The sequence below is a fragment of the Galeopterus variegatus genome, unplaced genomic scaffold (assembly GCF_000696425.1).
Source record: "Galeopterus variegatus unplaced genomic scaffold, G_variegatus-3.0.2 Scaffold82, whole genome shotgun sequence".
In the NCBI taxonomy this organism is placed as follows: domain Eukaryota; kingdom Metazoa; phylum Chordata; class Mammalia; order Dermoptera; family Cynocephalidae; genus Galeopterus; species Galeopterus variegatus.
The window spans coordinates 494,662-511,644 of NW_007726193.1; the positions used below are offsets into that span (position 1 = coordinate 494,662).

The 16,983-nt window shown below is 46.7% G+C and overlaps 1 protein-coding gene across 1 annotated transcript in view; it reads right to left on the reverse strand.

Annotated features, from left to right (window-relative positions):
• Window positions 1–907: 907 nt before the first annotated feature.
• RS1 (retinoschisin 1) overlaps window positions 908–16,983 on the reverse strand; it is a 23,014-nt gene continuing 6,938 nt past the window's right edge. The window contains exons 2-6 of the mRNA XM_008579842.1: window positions 14,602–14,627; window positions 13,947–14,052; window positions 5,883–6,024; window positions 3,051–3,246; window positions 908–1,060 (exon numbers count right to left, since the gene is read on the reverse strand). Coding sequence (XP_008578064.1) covers window positions 908–1,060; window positions 3,051–3,246; window positions 5,883–6,024; window positions 13,947–14,052; window positions 14,602–14,627 — 623 coding nt within the window. The remainder of the gene's footprint in view (window positions 1,061–3,050; window positions 3,247–5,882; window positions 6,025–13,946; window positions 14,053–14,601; window positions 14,628–16,983) is intronic.

The following is a 16,983-nucleotide window of genomic DNA, read 5'->3' on the forward strand; positions in this document are numbered from 1 at the left end:
AGCTAGGAAGTCAGCTAATGGGCCTCCTCCAAGTAGCCGGGAATAGTTCATGCGCTACCTGTTTTCAAAATATGTTAACTGTGTTAAAGAATGGTAGCCCTAGATAAAGGGAAATTCCTGTGTGTTCTGGTCATCTGGGGTTCCTAAGTATAGGGAAATTTGACTTCGTACATGTGCAGCCTGTCCCATATGTATTCACCTAAATGGTGACCACGACGGGTGATTTGCCTAAATACGTTGCAGAATGGAGCTGTGTGTAGTGAGCACTCTAGACCCTCCGCAATCCCTTTGTTCCTAGGGGTGCAAACTCAGAGCAGGGGAGGCTCCTACCTCAGACGTTTGGTCGTTTGTTGTATACAGGCTCTCGGGAGGCCAGGGATCTCATCCACTGCATTCATCCCTGCCACCCAGCCACCTTCGAAACCTTCAACTGCCTACCCCTCTGGCCGGGATTTAATGAAAACCTAACTAGGAGGAACTGCAAGTCTGCTCCCCTTCTGCATTCAAAGCGAAGCTTTATGAAACTTTATGTTCCTGTTTTGAATGTGGTACATCAAAAGAATTTTCAAATTATCAGGGCTGCTTTGAGTTTCCCTGACTGCACCTTTCACAGTGTCACTGAGACAAAAAGAGAGAGAGCAGCAAATTACTCCTGCTACTCAGGCTTTTGTAAGAAAATTGTTTTTAGGGACATTTTCTTCCTATTTTCTTTGGCCCCGAGTGGGAAATAAGTTCATTTTTCTTTCTCTTTCATTGAAATCAGAAACTCTATCTTTCAAATATATATATATATATATATATCTGGCTCTGCATTGAAAAGCGCTTGTAAGATACAGCCCTGTTGGTCACAGTGGTATGTCAGGGGTCACCCCACGGCCCGCTCCGGTCCCTGCCCCGCCGGTGGGTGTCAGGTGCACTTGCTGACACACTCCAGCAGCTCCATCCGGATGGCGATGCGCACATGCCAGCCCAGTGGGATCAGGCGGATGAAGCGGGAGATGATCGGGGGCCGCAGAAGGTTCTGGACTGTGGAAGTTCGATCCGAGTTTCCATAGAAGACCTACGAAAGAAGGAAGGAGGAAATCCTGTCACCGTCACATCAGGGGAGGGGAAAGAAAGAACAACTCCCGTGTGGAGCTAGCTCCAACTTTCAACCGTGTAAAATCTCAGGAAGTGATTAAAGCACAGAGAATTTGCAGGTGCTCCCCGTAGTCTGACCCTGAGTGATGGTCAGCACCTACATGCTGGTGGCATCTCTGAGGCACTCACTACATGGGGACATCTGGAACTGCATCATCCTACATGGTAGCCACATGCATCTATGTAAATTTAAATGAATTAAAATGAGATAAAAATTCAGTTTCTCAATACCATTAGCCACATTTCAAGTGGTCAATAGCTACATGTGACCAGAGGCCACCATATTGGACAGTGCAGATAGGACCATTTCCATCTTCTCAGAAAGTTCTATTGGATGGCCCTGATAGGAAATGCCTCTTGACTCTTAACACCAATTTTGTGTTTTTATCCTTTGCATTTTGACAAGAAGTTTTGAAAACCCACATCACAATCCCACAAGAGGAATGTTCCCGTGTCCTGCAGGTATCCAAAATGAGGCTCAAATAAAAAGTTGTGCCTGGTTCTGAAGTTGTGAGCCAAAGCTTAAATGTGTGTTCCTACTTTGATACAAGTGACAAGTACCTTTTAGACTTGGAAAAATGTTTTTTTCAAAAAGACAAAAACTATAGGGAAGATTCTGGAAAGTGAAGGGCAGTGCCAGAGTAGAAAGAAAGAGGGTTTGCTTAGTGTTTTTCAGGATGTAACATGTAAAGGTGCAGTGGGTGTTCGACACTATTTCCAAAGAAATCATGCTTTGCACTCTTTCCAGAGTCGTACTGCTCTGCCCCATGACACTGGGACGTTTCATTTCCTTCTGGGATTATCTCCTGCAAAATCTGGCTGTTGCATTTGGCCTCATTCATCCACAAAACAGGAAGGGCCTTGTCTGCCATGATCTTGCCTTTCTTCCCAGTACCGCCCTCTCTAAGCTGTTTATCCTTGAAGTCTATTCAGATCAGGAGCCAGGTGAAGAGGGGACGACAGAACAGCCTCCACCGCCAGAGCGCACAGGTGTGGAGTGGAGTGCCTCTTTGCAAAGAACCATCAAGGCCCTTCAGAAACGCAGGGCTGGAAAGCAAATTCTCATATCTTTTGGAGAAGCCAACTAGTAAGGACAAAAATGAAATTAGATGCCCAAGTATCAAGATGGTCTTCCCTATTGTGTTCAAACTCCTTGAAACCTCAACCCATGAATGTCTTGCTGTAGAAATTGTCATCAGAGATACAAAGCCTTCTGATCCTCAGCCACACATGTCTACTTAACCTGATTAAATGTCAAAATTAGCCTGGGGAATTCCTTACTCTCAGGCAAAAGGACAGTTAACATTTTCAAACAGCTAGTGAGTTGTTTGTTCATTTTTATTCATTGCAGATATATGTAGTCAGGAGCCTACCGTGTTTAGTCTTCTCTAAAGAAGACTTCGGTCTCAGTCCTCAAAAATTAATAGGATATAGAGTTGCCCAAAGTTTTAAGTGCATCTGTGTTTGCACTAGTGGAGTCTTTTTTAACCATTTGCATAGTTATTTGGCTAACTTGCTAGGTTGTCAAAAGTTTCTCAGCAGTTGATCTCAATCAATAGTGAGGAGAGGCCATATCTCTATAAATGGATGATTATCTGTCCACATCAGTAACAGATCAAGCCAGACCCATGAAGCAAAGAGCATTTGATGATCCAGTAAGTTTGGAGTAGTTCAAATGGCCAGATATGAGCATTCGACTGTATGCTGACCTGAGAATTTAGGCAAATACTTCTTTTGCAAATGAGTGGCACTCATTCTCAAACTGTGCTGGGCACCAAGACTACAACACAGATGACCCACCAGCCCAGGGGGTCAGTGCTCTGACAGAGGGCGGCAACAAGGAGCACAGGGACGGGAGGGGAGTCCCAGAGGGTTTGAGCTGAAGATGCTTTGGGGTACGCCCGACTTACTCGATTGTTTCCAGTCTGGTCCTTATAGTAAATCCAGTTCAGGCGCTCATCAGTCCTGTACTGCACACTGTACTTGGTCATCCACTCATCGATGTCACAGCGCCCCTGGGTGAGGATCCCCGAAATCACCTTGATCTCCTTCAGATCTATCTGTAACCACTGGCTGCTGTCCTGGAACTTGGAGAGCCAGGCACACCTGCCGGGAACAAGCCAAATCACCACCCGGAGCCATCCCCTGTGAGTGCCAGCCACAAGCTGGTGGCTGCTGGTGTTTGGGGGGACACTGGTGCCTAGAGAGTCCCCAGCAAAGGTCAGGCAGGCCAGGCTGCCGTCTAAGAGCACCCTGAGCCTTGTCTCCGAGAAGCGTCCAGCCTCTGTTACACTTGCATCTCAGTCGCTCTTGCCCTGCACCTCCACCTCCCGAGAAAAATCACCAGATTCAATTCATCTGTCAAACATGTCTTTCTTCAAAACACACAAGTGCAGCCTGGCCGGTCTCTCAGTGGTTAGCACAGTGTTATGCAGCAAGGCCCAGGGTGCGGACCCCAGTACTGGCCAGTGGCCGGGAAACAGACATGCCCGCGCCTGGCTGTGACACCCGCCAGCGCCTTCCCTTTGCATTAGTCTCTCCTGATCTCTCTTTCTCCACAAGTCTGTTTTTTAAAAAAATTTCACTCTCTTCATACCTGTCTGAGTCTCCTTCAGATGCTGCCATCGTGGCATTCAGAAAGTGTCTACCATGTGCACAACACTGATCCACATGGATCTGGAAGGACTTTGACAAGTGTAAAAGCAAAATAACCATTGACAGAACTGATTTGTTTTCTAGCCACATTCTCATAAATTGTGGAAACCTATAGTCTCCCCCTCCTTTTCTTTCGTTTACTGCATATTAATTAGCTTCCCAGGACTTAGTCCTTGGCTGCCTTTTCTTCTTTTTCCAGACTTGCTCCGTGGGTGGCTCCTGACTTTTTACTTCCATCTCAGACCTTTTCTAAATTCCAAATCCAGAGTCTCTTACCGGCTAGACAGCTTCTCCTGGATGCCTTACAGCCTCGCACATGAACCCTGTCCAAAAGTTAGCTCCTCATTGTGCTGTCCCCCGTGTCCCCAACCCAGCCCCTTCCAGGACTCCTCTCTAAGTGCTACCCCGTCCTCCCAGGTGTTCACACCAGAGATCTGACAGCCGTCCATGGCGCCTTCCTCTCCACCACCCCAAACATCCAATCCATCCATTGGCTCCCTTGCCACATGTGTCTGAGCCATCTACTTCTGTCCATCTTCACTGCCACCACACCAGCCGTCACCCTCATTCCTTGCCGTACCTTAACTAGTCTCCCTGGATTACTCCTCCCCCCCGACTACACAACGCCCCCCACAGGAGCCATAGAACTTTTCTTAAAACACAAATCTGATTGTGATACTTCTCAACTTAAAATCTATCTGGCAGAGTCTGCTAATCGTCTCCTAATGTCGTCTTCCCATCTTCCTCTAGCAATAGACCCCTGAGATTTATCTGGGCAAATGGCCACCTGGCTCAGATTACATTTCCCAGTCTCCCTCGCAGCTAGGTGGGGCCATCTGTCCAAATTCTGGTCAATGGGAAGTGGCCAGTAGGATTTGTTTGTATCCTTAAAAGAAAAGCACGTACACTCTGCTCTTTTTTTCCTCCCTGCTGACGAGAATATGGAAGTGAATGGTGAAAGCTAGAGCAGCCACCTTGGGCCCCAGGATAGAAACTTCGTGTTAAGGATGACAGAACTACAAGGTAGAAAGAGTCTGGGCCCTAATACCATCAAGCTGCCATAACACCCCTAGACGGCCTAATGAAACTTTTAGGGGAGCAAGAAATATATCTCCACATTGTTTAAGTCACTGTAACCTGGAGCTCTTTGTTACAGCAGAACAAACCCACATGCCACTAACACAGTCGTCCCTTGGCATCTGTGGGGGATTGGTTCCAGGACTCCCCTCGGATACCAAAATCCACTGATGCCCAAGTCCCTGATATAAAATGGTGTGTTTGCATATAACCTAGGCACATCCTCCTGCATACTTTAAATCATCTCTAGATCACTTATAATACCTAGTACAATACCTACACATCACTTTATTTGCATGGAATCAATGTAGACCTCAATGCACAGCAAATTCAAGTTTTTCTTTTTGGAACTTTGTGAAATTTTTTTTCCTGGATATTTTTGATTCATAGTTGGTTGAATCCATGGATGTGGAGCCCACAGATGCAGAGGGCCGACTGTACACACCCAGGGTCCTCCCAATAGCCCTAAACTAAGGACCATAATCAGGGACGTGACTTCCAAGGGCCCACGCCATCTGGCTTCTGTCTACTTCTCTCCCTTCTGTCCCCTGTGCCCTGGCCTGGCTCGCCTTCTCTGTTTCACATCCATGCCCTGGGGGTATCGTCCCAGCTCAGGGCCTTTGCACCTGCCCGTGCCTCTTCCCCTCCCTCAGCTGGCTAACTTGAAATCTCAGGTTAGATATTTGTTTTCTTAGAAAGACTTCCCTGCGCTTCAAGTGGATGAAGCCTGCCTTCTTTCTTCATCTCCCCCACGACACTCATCACACGCGCTTACTGAGTAACCAGTTGTCCGATGTGCTTCCAGTCCATCTCCCCCTCTAAACTGTGTGCTTCCTGAAGGCAAGGACCTCATCCATCTTGTCCACTCTATGTCCACAGTCCTTGGCACATGGAAGGCACTCAATCAAGATTTGTTGAAAAAATAAGCGCCTTCTGTGTTGTTCATTTATTAGACCTATTTTTTTCAAAGCCTGTAAAAGAAAATCACCTGGGCCACGTGCCCTGCTTACCCAAAGCCTTGACTGTTGAGCCGGGCCTTGTTTGCAGTCCATGAGGAATACCAGCCCATGTACTGCTCCGGGTTGGAGCAGGTGATCTGGTCTGGTGTGACCTCCCCTGACTCAAAACCCAGAGGCTTGTGATAGGGGCATTCTGGAAAAGGAAAAACAATGCACATTTCAGACACTCATCTCTCAGTCCTCGGCAAACACGAGAAGACTGAAATACCGAAACAAACCCATCTCACTTGCACTTCGGAGATGGAGAATGTTTTCCTCGTCAGCGTGGTTCAGCATGCGTAGAGCTGGGCCTTCAACTGCCCACTGCTCATGTGAGAGGAGAGTGAAGGATGCAGTAAAGGGATTGCCACAGAGAACCACAGCCCTCGTGAAAGCAGAGGGAGGCGGTTCTATGGCAACCTCGCCAGGGGAGGAATTTTGAGAAACACTTCACCTCCTCCCCCAGCGTAGAGACCTGAAAACCAAGAAGTGCACAGCAAAATATCATCTTTAAATGCCATACAGCTTTAGTTCCCTTATTAACGTAGGTTTAGCCATCCTGCATGATGACAACGGGGTCCTTCATTGTCCTTGGGCAGCAGATGATGCCAATTACAGGAACAAAACAATGGTGAGAGGCAAGAAGGGTAATTATATATTGAGAATGACTTCTACTTGTAAATTGCAGTTTTCTCACCAGTCTAATGAAAAAAAAGAAAAAAAGGATGACGTGTGCCTGAGCGACTGCTGAATGAAGAACAGCTGAAAGGAGCTGCTTTTCCCAGATGGGAACAGCCAAAGGTGGTTCTTACATGCTGACTGTCTGCTGCTTCCTCTGGTCTCTGTGTCTTCTCTCACTACAAACAGTGCTGGATTACCTGGTCAAAGACTGCCAATCACCAACCCAGTATCCATTCTCTCCTTTTTTCACTAAAGAACCCTAATTTTATTGGGGGGCAGCAATGTGGCCAGCTAAAAAAAACCACCTTTCTCAGCCTCCCTTGCAGTTAGAAGTGACCACGTGGCACAATTTCTGACCAGGAGATGTAAGAGGATGTCTGCTGGGGATTTCTGGTCAGGTTTTGCTTGCCCCTTCTTTCTTCATGTTGCCTAGACTGAAGGAAGACTTGATGGCTGGTGCAACAGCAGCCATCTTGCACCACGGGGCTAAGGCCAAGAGAACTGCAGAGACCTCAGCTCTGGTATCCTTAAGCAACTCCCTACCCCTCGTCTTTTTACCATGAGTTGAAACAAAGCTCCTAATTCAATAAGCCACTGCTTAGGGGGTCTTTTACTTGTAACCTAACTCAGTTCCTAACTAAATTTCTATACGAAACAAATGATAAGCTTATGTAAATACAGTCTCCTTGTTTTCTGATTGTGAATGATGAACTCCAAGTAAGGCAAATTAAATTATTTTCTCCATGTGTAAATTTGGGTTCAGGTTGGAGATCTGAACATATTTATTGGGGCATCATCTCCTGTAACAGTAAAATGAGTGCTGAAGTCTTTCTGGAGGACAATTTTTCAAGTCAGCAAACCTGAATGAAGCATGCAAAAGCTTGAAGGCCATCCCCAGGCTCCAGAATGTCTACAGAGGCTGTCATGCCCTGTCCCTAGAGGCCGAAAGACAGAAGATCAGCTTCAGGCCTCCAGCCAGGGAGCTGAACTTCCTTACTGCTCTAATGTACCAAAGGAAGAGCTCCAACCCCCATCAGTATTGGCAGCTCGGTGGGGCTGGGGGTGAGGAGACAGCATTTGTATTTTATCAAGTATCGAAGACTTTGTGAGTCTATTAAAATAATGTCAATTACTGGGGGAGAGGAGATGAGCACTTTACGGGACACTCAATCATGCCCATGTGGCCATATCTTCAGGGGAGCTTGTTAAAAATGTAGTTCCCAGAGTTCTACCCCCAGAGCGTCCGCATTTTTAACAAGCACACTTTCAAAGTGCACTTTGAAAACCTTGGCCTGCCAGGGAAGGCATTTTGTTGGCTGGCGGACTCAGAGGACCGAGTGCCCGGGGCACACAGGCTCCTCCACTCCGCCGAAACCCCTCCAGCCTGGAAGATGTAACAGGAGGGAGGGACTAGGCCCCAGCATCGGAAAGCAGGACTGCAATCTGGAAAATTCTACCGTGGATGTTTCTGAGGCCCCTCCATGTCAAGTCAAGCATCTGATGCCTGAACCTGAACCTCCTTTATTTTTTTTTTTTGTTTGCTCAGGGCCACTGGCTCTGAGGAGGAGACCGAGGGGACAGAAAAATCCATTGCTACCTCTCCCACCTTAGTTTTGGCATTTTGCTCTTTCTCTGTTTCCCCTCACATCTCTTTTACCATTTTTTCCCCCAATTAGCCCATATAATGGTTAAGAGAGGGCTGGAGACCTGCAGGGGGACCTGGCCAGTGGCAATGGCCTTGGAGGCCTGTGAGAGCTTGTCCAGGCAGCAGGGAATCTGTTGTTCACCTTGTGATCTAAAGACCCGTTTGTCCACACATGGATCCTGCACCGACTCTCCAGGGGAGGCAATGATCTCTCCGTCCCCTGTGGTTTCAGCTGGTGTCTGGGAGCCAATGCCTGACTCCCAGGCCCCAGCCTCATCCCACTGCCCCCTGAATATTTTCCAAGTGAATATTTCCACATTGGTGACCCAAAGCAGTGTTGTGCCCTATATGCCCCCAACTGAGCCCTTTATTATCTGACCTCCAAGCCTGCTCCCTGTCTCAGGCAGTGACACCTCCAGCTCCCCAGCTGCCTAACCAGAAACCTGGTGGTTTGGCCCAGGGCACAAAGCAGAGACTCTAGACCAGTGGGTCTCAGCCTGGGCTGCATCCTGGAATTACCTGGGGAGCTGTAGAAACTCTGATATTTGGGCCACACCTGCAGAGATTCTGATGTAATTGGTCTTGGGTGGGGCCTGGGCACTGGGACAAAGCTACAGGTCATGGGCAGCCATGGTCAAGAATGCCTGCTTAAGAGTCAAGGAGACTGCATTGGGTCCCACTCTTCCTCGGCACAAGTTTAGGCAAGCTGCCTAACCTCTCTCTCTGAGTCTCAGTTTCCTCATCTGTGAAATGGGCACAATGGTAGTACTTGCCTTCATAAAGTTGCTATAAGATTAAGTGAAATAATGTTTGGAGACTGTAGAGATTGCAGCATAAAGCCTGGCTAAAAAGTAGCAGTTAATATTGGTGTAATAGGGTGGATTCATGAGACTATTGATTATCTTCTTGAGTTTCGCATCTTTTTCTGGCAAAGACTCACCAAGAAGAAAAATCCAGCACCCCTCTACCCTACTCTGTTATGCCGCCATCATACCTGCCCCTCACCACCGACTCCCTGTGGTCTGAGAGAAGCGAAGCCTTGTTGACAGCATCTCTCAGGCTTACGGATTTGGAAGAGCTAGGCCTCAACAGGAATTAGCCGATTGTCCCAGAGGAGGAGGTGACAGCCCCAGCTAAAGTAGCAGGGGCGTGGTGGGGGCCTAAGCTCGGTTGGGCTGCACCAGGGAACAGCCCGGGAGCCTTGTGCTCTGGAAACCCTCAGGCAACTTGAGAAGGTCTCTAGGACCAAGCTTGGCTCAGAGGGACAGGAGCCACCGAGGAGGTATCTGCCTTCCAGTGGGGCCGTGGACCAGGCAAGGAGCCCAGCACCCAGCCTGAGCCCAGGCCCTGCCCCTGGGCAGCCCTTGCAAGCAGGGTTCTTGCAGTCCGAAAGGGAGAGAAAGGACCTTCAAAAGTCCTATCCTTAGACTCCTCAACAGGCCATGACAAGAGAGAGCTCAAACTGGATTTATTTTAATTTGGAAAAATAGAAAAGTGTGACTTTTCTTACATTTTATGTGCCGTAAAATAAACTGCACTCCAGTTCTATCATTGTGATCTTTCCTGACTCCTCTTTTCCCCCTCCGTCCTCCTTCCACGGTCCTGGGGAGCTCCCTTCAGGTCCCATGCGGGCCAGGAGGCCTTCTCTTGAGGCTGTTTTCTGTCCCTCCCCCCCCACTTCACCTGGCCAACTTTCCTCATCCTTGAGATCTCTGCCCATTTCGCCTGCCCATCTGAGCTGGATAAGGGGCCTGGCCTGTCACTTGTCACTCCTTCTGATTGCTTCATTGTCAGCTCCCCTTGTCTGTCTTGCTCCCCATTGTGTGCTCTGAGCCGAGCAGAATGCCTGCACGTGCTGGGCACTCACTAGATAGGGATCGGATGGATGAATGAAGGGACATGCAAACACTGCTGCCCCGCCTTGGGTGGCCACTGGGGACTCAACAGAGAAAATGGCAGAGACAGGAAACAGAGAGCTCAGGGAGGAAGCGGAAATTGACTGCAGCCAAGAGAATTCTCTCTGGCCTAATCAAAAAGACACTGTAAACTGGGGATAAACTAGAAAGCAACATAAATAATGTTGCCAATGGAATTAAGGGGATCCTCATCAGACACACAGAGAATATGACCTTCTCAAGTTTTCTGCCCAATGAAACTTTGTCGCTGTAGCTATTAAACCTGTTTCTATCCTCATTTCACTCTTAAGGAAAAACCTGGATCTTTTGTGGCTGAAGTGGCTCTTCTGAGCCAGGATTTGATAATTGGGTGGATAAAGGTGTATTTGTAATGTGCTGCTAAGCCAGGCTTTGTATGCTGAACAAATGAGCCTTTCATTCAGTCGATACTTTCTGGGTTTGTAGGCATGGAGGCCAGATGTACTTATAAAGAATGTTAACTTAAAGAAACACAAAGAGTTCAGGGACATTCTTTTTTTTTTTTTTTTTTTTTTTTTTATTGTTATTTTTCTATACAGTTTTAATTTTTATACAATTGAGTTTACCAATTTTTAAAATGTTAAGCAGTCGTGTAGAAACACAGAACTCACTTTACCTGTTTTTAAGTAGTGTATGTAAGCCAGTGTTATATTTTCTAGAGGCTCTAAGAAAGCAAGAGAGGGGGAAAGAAGTATGAAGAAAAAAACCTTTGTCTGAATAAACAGAAACTCCAAAGATGTTCTTTTTCCATTTTAAAAAGAAATTCTTAAACTTTTTCAGTTTATTTTTTTTTTTTTCCTGACCAGTAAGGGGATCGAAACCCTCAGCATGGTGTTGTCTGAACCACGCTCGGCCGGTAAGCACTGGCCATCCCTATATAGGATCCAAACCCGTGGCGGGAGCGCCACTGCACTCCCAGCGCCACACTCTCCCGAGTGCGCCACGGGCTCAGCCCTCAGGGACATTCTTGACAAGACATTCCAGAGAGACATGAGTAATATCATGCACGTATAGTAGACTTGAATTTAGATGACAATATAGTAGAATAGGAATAATAAAATATATAGAATAATATTTGTGGAGGACTAGATTATAAACTCAAACATAACATAGAACATAAAATCTAGAATAAAAGTAAAGCATTAGCATATCATTGGATTGCTTATCCTTTCGATACCTTCTCTACCCTATTCCCTGCTGTCAGAGTGCTGGGGTAATCTTGGCTCAACTGTGGAAAAGACGGACCCGTTAGTATTTCTAATAGTGTTAAGCTGCAGATTAGGGGGCCATAATGCACCCAGCCTTCTGCTGTGTGGGTGGGGCCCCGGACATTAGCAGGCAGTGTGCACCAGCAGCTCCACCTGGCAGCTCTAGGTGACCCCACTGTCCTTCTGTGTTTTCTAGGGTCTTCTTCTCTCCCAAGGCGGGCTGTGGTGGAAGCACTGAACCTCAGGGTCCAGAGAAACCAAGCAGCCGTCTTGACATTCCGATGAGAATTTGAGGTACTGCCAGGCAAGTGACTTCTGGAAGCCTGTGGCTAGTCCTGCTGCCCTGAATCCTCTCTTTCATGGAAGAACCAATTAACACCAATGAAGCAACCATTTAACGCTGAGGTTGTGTTTTTTTTTTTTTTTTTGTCCTTTTTGAGACCGGCCGCACCGCGCTCAGCCAGTGAGTGCTGTGAGCGCACCGGTCATCCCTATATAGGATCCGAACCCGCAGTGGGAGCGCTGCTGCGCTCCCAGTGCTGCACTCTCCCGAGTGCGCCACGGGCTCGGCCCTGAGGTTGTGTTTTTTCCTTTCTGAAAATATCTGCATTGTTTAAAAAAAAAAAGAAAAAAACCAGTGGGGAGAGAACACTTAGGCTAAAAGAATTGCTAATTTTAGAACTTCAAGTTCATGTAGGGGAGGTAGACTGGGGGACCAGGCCCTTCTCAGCGTCACAGTTGTTGGGGTCAGTGAAGCCAATCCACATAAATAATATCTCTTCAATTTCTTCTTAGACAGAACTTCCTTGGAATGGAATTCCACTAGTTCTTATGTCTCTATTGAAAAGAATATTTGCTGGGCAGGCCTGTGGCTCACCTGGGAGAGTGCGGTGCTGATAACACCAAAGCCACGGGTTCGGATCCCATATAGGGATGGCCGGTTAGCTCACTTGGGAGAGCGTGGTGCTGACACCAAGTCAAGGGTTAAGATCCCCTCACCGGTCATCTTTATTTAAAAAAAAAAAAGAAAAGAACATTTGTTTCCAACATTTACCATTTTCAATGGTAAATTCCTCCAAAGTGGAGACAGCGCCTTCATTTCTGTCTTCCTTTCAGTGCCTGGCACATCATAGGTACAGAATGAAAGAGGGTCGAATTGAATTGTAAGTGGATTTTAAGGAAGGTGCTTCGATATTGATTGGGCAGATCACACAGACACGTAACGGCTGCGGGAGCTAATGCCTGGCACGAAGGGATGTCCCGGAGGAAGAGTCCACTGGGCAGAACAGTGCTTGCTGCTTTCCTTATGACCCGGATGCCAGTGTTCCCCTGGAGAACAGACTTCCTTCCTACTCCTTTAGTAAATAGGAAAACAGAGGCTTTAGAAGCCATTGTACCCTCTCTCTCCCTATGCAGCAATTTGCCGTTTTAATGCAAATTTAACGAAAAAATGAAGGGAGGCTCACTCACATAGCCACAAACCTGTCTCTCTTGGAGCTATTATTAGGCAATTATGTAAAGTGAATGAGGTTGCAGGGCACCATCATCACCCCGAAGAGGGGAGGCAAGGCCAGTTTTATGCAAAATAGGCTCTGAACCTTAGAAAGGATTAAGCATTGCAAATATTTGCTGGGACTGACCAGTCTTCTAAAAGCCTCTGAAAGTCCTCAGAGTGTGAGCTCTTAGGAGGCAGGAAGAAAAGGAACTGACCTTTATTAAATGCTACAGTTCACAAGGTACAACCCAAGATGCCTTGATGCCTCATCTTATTTATTTCTCACAACTGCCCCTTAGAACAGGGGTCAGCAAACTGTGGCCCTTGGGCCAAATCTGGCCCACCACCTGTTTTGTAAATAAAGTTTTATTGGAACACAGCCATGCCTGTGCATTTACATATTGTCTATGGCTGCTTTCCAACTACAATGGCAGAACTGGGTAGTGGAGACAGACTGTTTGGTCCATAAAGCCACAAATATTTACTATCTGGTCCTTTACAGACAAAGTTTGCTGGCCCCTGTCTTAGAGGAAGGCATTCATATTAGCCAGGACAGCCTACATTCGCTGCAGAACAAGTTGTCCTGGAAATTTCAGAGGCTTCACATAACACAGGATTATTTTTCATTCAGGTGACTTGTCTACTGTGGGTGGGCAGGGGGTTCTGCTCCACTTAATCACGCAAGAACCAGGCTGAAGAAGAAGCCACTATCTCAACAGGTGGCTTCACAGCAGGGAAAAGGAGAGCCAGAGAGTTGAGTGCCAGGCCTGGAAGTGGCCTGGAACTGCTCATATGGGGCCACCTGACTGCAAGGGGGCTGGAAAATGTGAGGGGCGTTTGGTGAGCAGAGTATCCAGGCACAGGACTGTCACTTCCATTGGTCAGAAAAAGAACAAAATCGGGTCCCAGCTTACCATTGCAGCCAGGCCAAGTAGAGATCCAGGAAGCTATTTCTGAACAACATCAGTGCAGTCTGCCGAAGCAGTGGCCAGTGTGAGACTTGAAGCTCAGAGGCCAACTGGAGAAAACCCAGAGCATAGCATTCACAGCATTAATTCAGCTGGGTTGAAAGGACTGTTCCGATCTGGTGCCCCAAGGAGAAGGGACACTCACCTGGTATGCAGTCTAGGGTGGTGGCGCCTGCCGACCACGGAGTGCTGGCTCCTCCTTGGCAATCGCACTTGCACACTTTGTGGTACCAGGATTCCTCGCCCTCGTCCTGTGGGCGGCCAGAGGGGCAGGACGTCAGAATAGTCAAAGTCAAAGGCAACTGTGCTCAGAACCACTGGAAATCTAGTTTTTCAAAACCATGCCCATTCCTGATGTATGGTCCATGGCTGCTTTGCTACAATGGCAGAACCGAATTATTAATCCAGCTTCTACACAGAGTTGCCATGTGTCTTTGATTCTAAATAAGCAAATGTCTGCCACTGTGGGTGATCAGCTAATAATCTCACAGACACACCCATGTAGAGGGTACTGTTCACCCCATTACGGTTAGTTTCAGGGGTTTGGGGAGCCCCAGTACAATGCTGGGTACTGGACTCAAGATTGTGCCATCTGATTTAAGACATGGTTTACTTGCCTCCTCTTACTTAACACCAATCTTGGAGCTTGCCCAGATAAAACATGCTATTGCCACCACCAGAAAAAAAATACATTAATAAAAAAAAACAAGAAGAAGCAATAGTGCTATACATTATTTTTGGCTAGGAAAATCCTCAAAAGCAGTATCCATGTAAATTCTAGCCTTCTTACTGTAACATACCTCTGTAGACGATAATCCCAGTGTGGCTGAGCAAAGGGACAAGAGAAGAAAAATCAAATTAAAAAAAAAAAAAGAGAAATTCAACAAAATCATTCATTACATGGAAAAGTGAAATGAAAATAGTGAAAGTTAACAAAGCCCCTTCTGGAAGAATCAAGCTAAGGAAATATCTGCCCAGAAAAACATGCACAGATACTGAGAAACTAGGGACAGTAAAATTAAACACAAAGAACAAGATGACAATTATTATTTTTGTTCATTGCAGAATTTTGGAAAATACATCAATGTCATTTTTCTGTGTATATATATATGTATTTTGGCTGCTGGCTGGTCTAGGGAATCCGAACCCTTGACCTTGGTGTTACCAGCACCGCACTCTAACCAACTGAGCTAACTGGCCAGCCCTCTCTATGCATATTTTTTAGCATAGTTGAGAAACTACTATCTAAACAATGTTGTATCCTGCTTTCCTTCCCACTTAACATTAGCTGTGTGATCTTTTTCCTTTTCTTGTTAACTCTTCTTCATCCTTGTCCTCGTCACTCCTGGTGTCTGCCTAACAATGTGCTCCTCATGAGTTGATTCCCAGTTCCCTCACTGTCCCACATTTAGATTATTTCGGATGAGAGCATTGTTTAGAAATTCTTTTTTAGGTTTGTTTATAACATATAGGAAACAGCAAACAGCAAAGTATAAATACCATATAAATAATGTGGGAAAATGGAAAGTATGCAAAAATTAACATAAAACTAACATATAAACTCTCTTTACAGAAGTAGGAATAAACAGAATGAATGCACAATTTAGTAGGAAAAGAGCTTGTGTATGTCAGCATACACCGATCGTTTAAAGCTACACTGTTCAGTGCAGTAGCCACTTGTCCCCTGGGGCTATTGGCATTTAAAATAATTAAATAAATAAAATTAGAAATTAAATTCCTCAGTTGAACCAGCCACGTTTCAAGTGTTTAATAGCCACAGGGAGCTAGTGTTTACTGAACTGGACAGCACAGATACAGAACATTTCCATTATTGCAGAAAGTTCCAGTGGACAGCACTGATTTAAAGCACCGATAGGGTATAGGAAATACTACCCCCAAATATGACTCCTTGGCATACTGAGTATTTTCAGTGGAAGGAAATTGTGAAAACTGCAGAAGCAGGAAGCTTTCTCTGAATTTCTCCTGCCCCCTCTCTCCTGAAGTGGGCCACAGAAACTGACATTCCCCTTGCCCCTTTCTCCCCTGAAGTGGGCCATAGAAACTAGAATCCCCCTTGCCCCTTCTTCCCTGAAGCAGGCCATAAAACCTAGGAAGGTCACTCCAACTTTGTCCCCTGAAGACATTATGATAGTTAATTTTATGTGTCAACTTGACTGGATTAAGGAATACCCAGAAAAATGGTAGTTCAAGTTGGGTGTGTCTGTGAGGGTGTTTCCAGAGGAGATTGGCATATGAGTGGGCACTGTCCAATCGTCTGGGGGCCCAGATAGAACAAAACCTCCCTCTTTTGGAGCTGGGGCACTCCCCTCCCCCTGCCCTCAGACATCAGAATTCCAGGCTCCCCAGCCTTTGGACTCCAGGACTTACACCAGCGGCCCTCTGGGTCCCCAGGCCTTCAGTCTCTGACTGAGAGGCCATCAGCTTCCCTGGTTGGGAGGCTTTTGGACTTGGACCGAGCCATGCTACCAGAATCCCAGGGTCTCCAGTTTGCAGATGGCCTGTCATGGGACTTCCCAGCCTCCATAATCACGAGAGCCAATTCCCTTATTAAATCCCCTCTCACATATCTATCTCTTTCTATATATACAAGGACACTTCAAAAGGTTCATGGAAAGATTCTATTTTTCCATGAACTTTTGGAAGTACCCTTGTATATCCTATTTGTTCTGTCTTTTTGGAGGACCCTGATCTCCCCATTTCTTTCTGTCTTTATTTCTGAAGCCTCCCATGCCATGTACAACTTATTAGCTAAATTTGCATGCTTTTCTCTTGTTAATCTGTCCTTTGTTACAGGTGTCTCAGCCATGAACCTTGCGATGGGTGAGGAAAAGATAACACTTTTTCTTCCCTACAGTACCAAAACTCCATTTCCCATTTTCAACAAAACAAATATCTTTGTTTCTTCTCTGACTATAAAAGCAACACATACCTACTGTAAAAATTTCAAACAAGGGGCCGGCCCGGTGGCGCACTGGATAAGTGCGCTGCTTGGGAAGCGCGGCGGCGCTCCTGCCCGAGGGTTCGGATCCCACATACAGACCGGTTCCCACTCACTGGCTGAGCGAGGCGCGGGAGCAACACCGAGGGTTGCAATCCCGTTGCCGGTCCTCGGCCCGGCACGGGGGCAACACTGAGGGTTGCGATCCGCTGCCGGGAACGGA